The sequence below is a fragment of the Sturnus vulgaris genome, chromosome 12 (assembly GCF_052056855.1).
Source record: "Sturnus vulgaris isolate bStuVul1 chromosome 12, bStuVul1.hap1, whole genome shotgun sequence".
In the NCBI taxonomy this organism is placed as follows: Eukaryota; Metazoa; Chordata; class Aves; order Passeriformes; family Sturnidae; genus Sturnus; species Sturnus vulgaris.
The window spans coordinates 15,241,892-15,252,688 of NC_142254.1; the positions used below are offsets into that span (position 1 = coordinate 15,241,892).

General features: G+C 48.3%; 1 protein-coding gene across 1 annotated transcript; it reads right to left on the minus strand.

Moving 5' to 3' along the window:
* Positions 1-2,056: 2,056 nt before the first annotated feature.
* CETP (cholesteryl ester transfer protein) lies at positions 2,057-10,226 on the minus strand. The gene is made up of 16 exons (XM_014889019.2): positions 10,062-10,226; positions 9,023-9,137; positions 8,138-8,272; positions 7,489-7,559; positions 6,986-7,073; positions 6,811-6,880; positions 6,465-6,525; positions 5,802-5,893; positions 5,401-5,580; positions 4,952-5,002; positions 4,449-4,616; positions 3,042-3,109; positions 2,880-2,922; positions 2,724-2,793; positions 2,313-2,398; positions 2,057-2,218 (listed from the first exon to the last, which is right to left on the minus strand). The coding sequence occupies exons 1-16, from the start codon at positions 10,207-10,209 to the stop codon at positions 2,144-2,146; spliced, it is 1,521 nt and encodes a 506-aa protein (XP_014744505.2). The 5' UTR covers positions 10,210-10,226; the 3' UTR covers positions 2,057-2,143.
* Positions 10,227-10,797: the final 571 nt, after the last annotated feature.

Below are 10,797 nucleotides of genomic sequence, written 5' to 3' on the forward strand. Positions count from 1 at the left end.
GGGACAGCGGCAGCTCCCGAAAGCGAAAGCAGCAGCGGCTGTGCCGGGAAAGCACGTGGGGCAGCGGAGCCCGGCTGGGAGGGAGGAGCGGTCCCCGGGGATGGGGACAGGCAGCTCGGGACCCTGGGGAGGCAGCGGGGGTTTCACTGCTCCCCCCGGAGTCATTTCGTTTGGAAAAGATCTTTAACATCATCGAGTCTAATTTAGCACTGCCGTGCTCGTCACCAAACCGTGTGCCCAGGTGATCCACACGCCTTTGGAACAGCGTCAGGGATGGTGATTTCACCTCTACCCTCGCAGCCTGTCCCCCCTTGTGCTGAAGACGTTTTCCCTGATATCCAAGCTAAATGTCCCCTGTTGTAACTTGAGGCAGTTTGCTCTTTTTCTGTCACTTGTTGCCTGGGAGAAAAGACAGAGCCCTGCCTAGCTCCACTCTCCTTTCAGAGACCTGGAGAGTGGCAAGGTCCTCCTCCCTGAGCCTCTTTTTCTCCAGGCTGAATCCTCCCAATTCCATCATCTGCTCCTCATCCAACTTCTGCTCCAGATCCTTCCCCAGCTCCACTGCCCTCCTTTGCCCCCAGTCCAGTCCCCAGTGAACAGCCCCCAGTGGGGCAAGGCACCTCCATGGCAGAAAAAGGATGCTTTGTTCCTGCCATTTCCTTTTTATTAATGCTCACCACTCATCTCACCACTAATGGGATGTCATTTAACACAACCAGGCGGCTGTGGCTTGATGGAAGCCAGGTCCCCATGGTCCTCAGCAGACATTGCCATGCAGGGAGTGAAAACATCACCTGAGCACTGGTGGCTTTAGAGCAGGAGGGAACATGGACAAGCCCTTAGGTGGCACTGAAAGACCAGGGAGGTAGAAAACTGCCCACTACACCAGGGCTCCTTCCAGGCCCCAGTCACACCACAGCATCACACTTGGCTCCTGCTGTCCCATGGACACAGCTGGGTCACACCTTCCTTGGCTGCCATAGAACCTCTGAGGCCCCTCCAGCTCCTCCCCCCCCAGCCTGGGCACCAGGACCACTGAAGGGATGCTCATCCCAGCAGCCATATGGAAACAGGAAGAGCCTCTGCTGCTGTGGGTGAGAGAGAATTAGGTCAGAGGGACTTGGCTTATATCCATGGCAATGCAGAGGGAGCAACCACCATGCCCAAGGAGCTCAGGAAACTGAGCCCATCCTGCTGCCAGCCTCTTTCTGGGACCGAGTTTAATGCTTTTATATTGCTCTGTGCTGGAGGAGAACATCATCTCTCCCTTTGTTAATATGATCACCATTACAGGTGCTGGATTTGTCACCCAAGATCTCCTCCAAGTGAAAAGACAAAAAAAAAAAAAAAAGAAGAAGCAGCAGCATGAACTGGTACAGGAAAATTACTGAGCCCTTTGAGATAAAGTACTGCAATGTAATGGGAAGGAAAAGGAACTTGCTACTTCACCAGATACTTAAACTTTCTCTTAAAATCTCTTTGGTTTCCTTATCATTTTCATTGTTTTTCTCATCTTTGCTGTCACTGTCTCAACAACATAGCCATTATCAGTTTAGAGCTCTACACTGAACCATCAGGTAAAGAAATTACCATGGGCACAAGATCTCTCTATTATTGTACTGCATTGCAAATTCACATCTCATTTACTTTTTTCAGCCATATCCAGGTCTTTAAGCATTACTAGTTCTGAGCTTACTTGGAGTTTGGTAATATCATTTTATTTGCTGGATTCTGTCAAAATCAGGATGCTCTTGGCAGAACTGAAACCCAGGATGAGCACTCAACATGCTGTATTTCCAAAATGTAACAACAGAGATGCCAAAAGGTAGCAAAACCCATTTCTGCTGCCTTCTGAGACTGCTAACCCAAAGCCTGTGCACTTCAAGAGCCCAGTCCTGATTCTTAAGAACACAAGCCCTTTAAAGATCCTGAAAAAGTAGCATGGATTGAGGTGAAGACTTCAAAATCTTTGCAGAAGAAAGGCTCCATGGAAGCACAGTTGCACAGAGCCTAGAACATTTCTCAGGAAAAGGAAATAAAATTCAATCAAAACTGATTTAAAGCAGCTCATCTTTTAATTGGTTCTAATGCAATATTTCTGGTTGTACACAGGTTCTTGTGCTCCTCTGTGAAGGGATGAGCTCTACAAACTTTTCTCAAGAAAATTAAGAAGCACGTGACTCGGGAAGCCAAAGTCAAGCTGCACAAGTGCATATCCCTAAAAAGTGGGGAGAGAACAGAAAATATTTTATTAGTTCATGCCACAATCCCAAGAGGGCTTTGAGAGCCAGGTAGTTCTGAGTTCTGCTTACCTTTCTGGTGATGATCTCAGGATTTATGATGTCAAAGAGATCAAGCCTTTTGCTGTTCATCATGGAAGTCAGAGCTGACCCAATACCTGTGGAATCAGCAAACCCATCCACTTACAGGGATGTCCATCCTGGCTTGCTGCTCATCATGTACTGCCTGTTGCCAAGAGCTACTTGTGCCTCAATGTCCCATGACCTTCAGCCTGACAGTAAATTCATTTTTTCTTTCTCCCAGCCATTTACAGAGGGATCCTCATTCCCCAAGTGTATCCAGCAGAATTTCAAACATTAACGTGGTCCCCTCCCTTCCCAGTTGTCAGTGTTATAGATGCATTTTTTCAGTGCTCAGCTTTAGCAGATCTGATGTCAGACAATTTATGGAGCAGGTTAGCAGTTCCCCAAATGAAAACTCACTTGAAGTTACTTCTGGAATGCCAGCAACCAAGATCATATTCTGCAGGAAGCTTTGTATGGATGGGTCCTCCTGAAAACCAGAAAATTCATAAAAAATGCTTTAAAAGATATTGCTTAGCCTCAAATGGCTTAGAGAATACTTGTTGTAGGACTTACCCCATTTGGATCAGCTGTGCATTTAAACACTTTGATCTCTATGCTGAAGGGGAGGAGAAAAAAAGGGGGAGAAAAATCACTAAATGCTGCAGAGATCCTCTTTTTGTGCTGCTCTAAAACATGGACTAAAAGAGGCAACTTTCAAGAGAGCACAGCACCAACCTGGAGTCCACAGGCTGCAAAATGAGTTTCTTGTCTGCATAGGCAGCTTGCACAGTGACTGTGATTTCCTGCAGAGAGAAGAGCAGCAGGGTTCAGGCATAGCCTTAGAGCCAGGAGCTGCATTTGGACATTTTGGGTTGTTTTCTAGGAGCCAGAGTTCAACATCCTTTTGGCTTTACCTCCAGGTATTGCTGGAGAAGGCCAGAATTTTCCTTCTCCACTCCTCATGCCCACGGCCTCAGCCTCTGGGGCTCAAGGCTGGCTCATCCACTGGATTTTGCCATTTTGTAAATCCTGCATAAGGATGGAAATGGCTATGCAGGGTGTTGTTTCCCAGTGACCTCTGTCTCAACATCTGAATGTAGAGAGAACAGCCTCAGGGTAGCTAGGGCTACCACAGGTAGTCAATCCAATATAAACCAAATTAAAATAGAAAGCAGTCGCTGAATTCTGACTGTTTAGACTCATTGTCTTGTTATTGTCTGCATGTAAATATTCATTTAAGAGAAACATTTTGTGATGCAGTTGCAGGTCACAACCAGGAGCAATCTCATCCTAGGAGCCACAATTTTGGGCTAATCCAGTGTTTCTGCAATTCTTGAAATGTATTTCAAGATACTACTTGGGATATAAGAAACAGCCATAATATTTCCTTTAACACCCTGCTAACATGGGATACTTGCCGAGGGAATTATTCTCAGCTGTGGTTTAATCTTTTAAATTGAGTATGCCCAACCCTCAGGCAAGGATTTGGGTTGGTTTTGTGTCTGTCTCAGCCCACAGCTGCAAGACTGAACAAACACACCGTGCTTTCCTGTGATGTTAACCACGACAGGAAAGCTGTTGGCATTTCTTTTTTCTGCTTCCTTAGATTCACTATAAAGCAGTTTGAGGTGAAACACAGTGTAATCAGGACCTTTCATACAAGCACACATAGAGGAAAATATATATTTTGAGCTTCACATTCTTCAGAGCTCTGTCTCCATTTCTGCCACAGCTAAACTCTTAGTGGGGACCTGAGCTAGAATTTGGGTGCAAGGAGAGTTCAAAATAAATACATTCTCTCCCAAAATATCTCACTGACACTACCCTGTGTCAGATAAATATTAATGGGGTCTCATCAGAGCTTTCTGCTACTTTGGCCACCTTGCACACTGATAATGGGCTGGCCCAGTTGAGGGGGCATTGAGCCAACATGGTCACTGTCATCATTGCCAGCCTCAAATGTCTAAGGAACAGATGGGAGCGTTAAAACAAACTGATTTACCTTCTCCACCTCCCACGGTTTAGCCACCCAGCCTTCCCAAAGGGCTCCCTGCCACTGCTGTCCCTGCACACCAGGAAAGCTCCTGCCTTGGGACAGAGCCTGTGCCCAGGGCTGCACAGCCAGGACGTGCAAGGACTGACCTTCTCCATGTACAGAGTCACCAGGGGTTCTTCTCCTGCCAGAAGGATGGTGACCTCCACTGCTACCATGGACCTCACCACTGTCCCTTCAGGCTGAAGAGAAATCTGGGGCTGGGTGAGACTCCACACCTTGGCCACAGAGTCATTGTAGGAGGTGCCTTGAAAAATCTGGTCAAGTAAGGAGCAAAAGATGAGTCAGGCGTTTTCCATAGCAATTTCATGCATGTCTCACATGCTGCATTCCTTTTGCAGTCCCCAGTTCCTCCTCCTTTCACACGTGCCAAATAACTCAGCCAGGTTTCAGAGAGACTGTGCCAGCATGGAAGATAGAGAAATCCTCCTTGCCATTCACAACTGCTTCTCCATCAGCCCCTCTTTTTCTCCATCTGTCCCACCCACGACTCGGATTGTCAAGGGAAGGACCCAAGTTGTTACAATACAACAGAATCCATTTGAAATTTCCTCATTTGACATGCAAAGCTCTGAATAGGACAAAAAGTTACCCTCTGCACTGCCTTCTGCTGCGCTTCTGTGTCTTCCATCTCAAACAGCTCCTTCAGAAACAAACCAGAAACAGATTATGGAAAAACAGAAGACAAGGTTATGATTGCCCTTGGTGCAGGCTGGACAGAGCACTGAGGTGGAGCCTGTGCCCAGTGCAGGTCATGGCTCAGCTCCCCCAGGTCTCATCCTTTTTTCCATCTCAGTGATTCCCCAGAAAATCACATCCCCTTACAATTCAGCAGACAGGTTTTCTATCAGCTGCTGCTATCCCTCCAAGGAATAACACTGCCTGGGAGCACAGTCCTGCTAAGAGGGCACCAATTCCAGGATCACATGTAGTGACTTCTACAGAAACCAGCTCTCACCAAAACACGGTATTTAGTGAATTCTTCACTTTCTCCCCAAAGTATGATGTATGAGGGGAGGAGGGTACCCCTCTGGGAATCACCTGCAGTTTCTCTCCCCTGAGGTTCAGCACCAGCCGCCCATCCAAGAAAGCTGCAGCAGCCAGGGAGCTGAGGCTGTGCTCAGACAGCCAGAAGTAAAGCATCCGGGACTCAGTCAGCAGAGATGGGGAGAAAACTGAGTCACTGAGCACACTGGAGGTGTTCCTGTACAGGACAATGCCCTGTAAAGGAAAATAAATGCATTGGCCACAGCAGGCAGCAGGGAGGCAGGACAAAAAGCCAACACCTGCATTTCCATGGCGAGGCAAATGCCTGGCTGGACACAGCAAGGAGCAGGATGGCATCAGCCAGGCTGCAGTGCCACAGCCTCACAGAAACAGCCCCTCCAGAGCACACCATGGCCTGAAAACACGGCGTGTGTGAGCAGCCTGGGTCACTTTACCTTGTGGTGGGATTCTATGTAGTTTGCTTTCACGACAGAATCTGATGCGAGGGAGATATCAACAATGATGTCCTTATCTCGGACAAAATGGGCTGCAGGAAGAAAACACAAAAATCTCACACCAGAAATAAAACCTTAAGCAGAGCTTGTGCCAGTTGCTTTTAGGACTTGGTGCAGGGGGTGACAGAGATGTTGTGAAGGAACACAGGGGTGGGAACAGAGGTTCCCACTCCTTTGGATGCTAGCACTGATCCTGCAACAGCTCACTGACTCTGTTTCTTCACAGGGAAATTGGGATAATTTTACATTCCACAGTTTTACATTACACTCCTTTTCCCTGATATTTGGGACTGGGAAAATCTCCAGATGCTGTACAATCTCATCCCCAGTACTGCATGCTCCTGTTCTAGCTAACATTGGTCCTGCAGTATTCTCCACAGCTGATCAGTACATATTGAAGGAGAAATTCCTTATGAACTGTGTAAACACCCTAAAAGATCAAACTGATGCAGAAAAACCCAAACAAAACATTACTACGGTTTATTTTGCTCCTGTTTGAGAACTTGGGATCCCATTTCTTTGGATGTGACTACCACTCTGCTGGGGCACAAACATTAAAAGCTGCACATAAAAAAAGAAAGCAGAAAAAACAAGAATATTTACCTGCTAAATCAAGTATAAAATTCGTCAGCGTCTGAGCAACAGCATTTATTTCCTTGCATACCTACTCGAGGAAAAGAGGGGAGGAAAAATTAGGGGAAGGAGTAGGATTTTGGATTGTAGAGCAGAGCTGAGCCTCATTAAGATCTAGAGACTGTTGGTCAGAGTCCAGCATCCTCAGGGTCAGCAGCACCTCTCACTTTGCCCAAGCTGCTTTTCTATTGTGGATTCAATTTATTTGTCTTATTTTTCATGAGCACTAACATTACATTGCTACTGTCTTGTGGGCAAGAAAAGTGTGTGGCATACAAAGCTACAGAGCTGTCCTCAGTGCACAGGCTGCTCTTACCTCCCTCTTGAGGACCAGCTTCAGAGTGAAGGAGATGAAATCTGTGAAGAGCTGCTTCAGCCAGCCAGGTCTGTGTAAGACAGGGAGCACAGTCAAGGACCACCTCTGGTCTGCACATTGGGATGGGTGGCATTTGGGGACAATAAATCTCGATTTTGAAAGGGGTCAGACTCACTGCTTGTCTCCTTGGAGGTGAAGTGTGAGTTTGTGGAAAGTCAGATAGCAGTCTGAGGCATCGGGAGCCACTTGGTACTTTTGGCACACTGCATGGGACAACAGGAAAAATAAAAAAGAATAGCTAATTTGTCACTGAGAAGAGAAGGAAGAGTGCACTTTGCAGACACTGCAGACCTGGAGCAAGGCATCACTGCAGAGGGCCAGCCAGGGCTCCCCACATCTCCCAGGGGATGCTTCCAGAAGATTCCAGACCCTGCCAAGTCAGGCAGATGGGGCTACCTTGCACCTGGATGGTTTCTGCTCACAGCTCCAGCTGAGCTGATCTACCAGGCACTATTCTTCATCTGGATCCCTGCCAGCTGCCCTAGCTCCTGCCAGCAGAGACCCAGCTGTCCCCTAACATGACCCAGGAGAATCTGAACAGTACAGGCAGCCCACAAACCACAGTGGGGAGGGAATTTAGTCATATTGCAAAAAGTTTGGGTATTGCAGCATACTTACTCAGATTGATATCTAGCTGGAGGTCAATGGAAGACTCAATTTCAAAATCAACTGAATGAAAAAGCTGCAAGCTGTAATGGCAGAAGAGGGGACATTTAGGAACCTGTGCCAGGAGCAGCTTCTCCCTGACAGATGTGGATTTTATAACACCTCTCACACCTGTCCTTGCACTGCAATGGGCAAACCCCCAGCACACCACAGCCCATCTCAGATACTCCAGCTTTAAATCATTGCAAACTGCTGCCTTCGTGGCACTTAGGAGCATTAGCTCCCCTTTTTATCCACTCAGACTTTACAGAGCAACAAAGGGTAGAGAAGGACTCAACTTGTATGCTTTGGCCATCTGGTCTTGCCATGCAAGGTGAGAAATGCAGAAAGCAAAATGGGGGTTAGAAGCACTGCTGGAGTATAAAACCCTGCCTCAGGCAGTAATCAATGCAGACACTTCCAGAGAGGCTGAGGAGCTCAGCCCCCTCATTTTGTCACAGGGCAGCAGCAGGAGCAGGGTTATGGTGCTCAGCAGTAGGGGCTGGGTTATGGTGCTCAGCAGCAGGGGCTGGGTTATGGTGCTCAGCAGGGGCTGGGTTATGGTGCTCAGCAGCAGGAGATGGATTATGGTGCTCAGCAGCCCCCAGCCCCAGGTACTTACAACCAGGCTCCAGCATAGCCGTAGGTCAGGGTCCCTTTGAACAAGGCTGACACGTTTTTGATGGAGATGTGAATGGCATCGTCCTCCTTGAGCTCCACCTCACTCCTCTCTATGGACAAATCATTGACCTGAATGCTAGAAACAACAGAAACACGGTTTGTCCTCAGCCCAGAGCTGGTTTATTCCTGAGGAATGGGATCCCTGAGGGACCTGTGCCAGACTCAGGAGCTTTTGCAAATCCCAGTGTACAAGCACAGTGATAGTGACGCTTTTGTTCAGCCTTGCTGCACTGTGCAATGTTTGGATACAAGGCTGAGGAATGCTTTAAACAGGAAACGTGGAACAATGCAACCCTGCTTTATTGCAGTGCTCTGTGCAGCCGTGCTCATGGCAGGAAGCCTGTTCTGTGAGTACACCACTGAATTTGTGATCCCACAATAAAAGCGAGTAACACAGCAACACCCAGCCTGGTTTGTCACAAAGCACAGCCAGGTGACATCCTGCTGACAGGGGTGGCTCTGGCAGCCCTGGGTGGGTCCCCTCTGCCTCTCAGTGTGCCATGGGCTCCATCTGTCACCAGTGGCCACAGATGCCCCAGCCCACAGGGACATTACTCCCCATCCCCACTGTCAGAAATGAGCTCTACACCCTGCCTTGCTGGCTGCCCACTCAGTTGGAAAAATAAATAACTCTTAAATAACACATTAGCAACCTAAACCTTAACATGCAAATGGTCTGTGAGGCTTAGATCCAAAACTGTGTCTGCCCCAGTGCAGACCTTTGCTTTCACCAGGAATTGCTGGCTCAAAGCTCCCTCCAAGGCCAGTTTCTGGTCCCCTCTGTCCCCTGTCCCCTCCCCTGGCACACAGACACAGAGATACTCACTTGCTCAGCCCATAAGCCACCCGGCCGAGGAGCCTCATGGACTTTTCCCCTGTGATGTTTGGGAATTTGGCATTTCTGAAGGCTGCCTGAATGACCTGGGCTGTTTCCTGGTTCACTGTCAGTGGAAGAAAAGGGCAAAGATGTCAAACTGCAATCTCTCCTGGCTGCAAAGCCAAGTCTGCACTCTGGATTAAAGCACTACAGAAGGCTTTTATCCGAGGCGTTTCCATTAGATTCAGGAAGCACTAGAAGTAATTTCAGAGTAAATTAAAAAATTTTAAAATCCCTCACTGTCCCAGCTGATGGCAGCAAGGGACAACAGCATGTGTGGCTCGACAGCCACCAGTGGGAGCTGTCCCCAGGGAGTCGTGGGCACATTTTGGAAAGGTCAAAATGTGCTCATCCTTACACCTCACAAGCTGTTGATTTTACCCCAGTGCTTTGTTTGTTGCTGCTTACTTGTATTGCAGTCAGCTGTTGGGTCTACAAAGAAAAAATTCTGAAAAAATTTCCATGTCCATTTTTCTGAGTTAGGCAGCTAATTACAGCCTCAGACACGTGCTTGTACAGGACTTTTTCCTTCCAGAAATACCCTCTGTTAGTTCATGAATACATCTTTTTCTGCATGTACCACTGTCAGATGGGACAGGACAGAGCTGTTCCCACCCTCCAGAGAAGAATTAAGTTCTTCCCCCATCTGAAAAACTCCCAAATCCTTGCAAATAAGCCCACAGCAGGAGAGAGCCTGTTCCCCCCTTCTACATAACGACCCCAAGAGATGAGATTGCAATGAAAGAAGAAATCAAACACGCATTCGTTCAAGCTCTTCCACCACGCCAAGCCCCAACAGGAACAGCGCTAAATCCTTGGGCTGACGAGAGGGGCTGGGGACAATTTTCAAACTCCTTTGGCTGTTCAGGCTTTAAGCTGTGCTCCCAGGCAGGTGTTTTCACAAGAGACAGAGAAGCAAGAAGCCCCCTCACTTGGCTGGTCTGTCACTAATTTGGGGCAGACACGGCCCCAAGGAGCAGGCACTTACACAGCAATGCCGCGGGCTTGGTCATCCTGCAGACGATCCCTGTGGCTCTGTAGGGGAAGGGCCCGAACTCACAGGCTGCTGCTGCTGTGTGGAAAAACACCAGCAAGATGCTGAAGGTCCCCAGCATCATCCTGCCAGCCCAGCACATCCTCAGGCAGAGCAGAGAGCGCTGGAGAGACCAAGTGATCCTTGAGGGAGGCAGAGGCTGCTTTCATACCCCCAGCAGAGCCCACTCCAAGCAGGACATGACCTGCTTCCTCCACTTATCAAAACTCATCACACATTTCCTAATCTTCCTATAGTTTCCTTGACACCATTCACGTTGCACGCTGCCTTCCTCCCTCAGCAGGACTTGGGCTGCAGGGCTTGGTGCTGCTGCCAAGACTGCTCTAACCCAGGACATGTACACACCAGGGTGGGTGGGAAAAGCTGGAGGGGGATGGAGAGTGGAAGAGGATAAAGTCAAGGGAGCAGCCTCACATGCTGCCTCAAGCCACTTCATCATTTCTTCTTCATGCAGAGATATTCCTTATTTTGTAATCCTGCAGTAATTCCCCAGAAAAGCCCTGTTTGAAAGGCACTTGTATCATTCACTGCTCCCTCCTCCACTGATTTTGTACACACTGTGGGGAAACTGAGGCACACTCCTGGGAAGGAGGTGTTTCCTGCTACCACTGGGAGAACATCTCCTGCATCCCTGGAAAGCTCCATGACCAAGGGACTGGGATGCTTTTTG

Bases quoted from the DNA above. Each gene is read 5' to 3' on its own strand.
- CETP (XM_014889019.2), bottom strand. From the start codon at position 10,209: ATGTGCTGGGCTGGCAGGATGATGCTGGGGACCTTCAGCATCTTGCTG. The intron at 6,526-6,810 runs GTAAGAGCAGCC...TTCCTCGAGTAG, and splicing joins AGCTGGTCCTCAAGAGGGAG to GTATGCAAGGAAATAAATGC. The intron at 5,003-5,400 runs GTGATTCCCAGA...TTGTTTCTGAAG, and splicing joins TCAGGGGAGAGAAACTGCAG to GAGCTGTTTGAGATGGAAGA.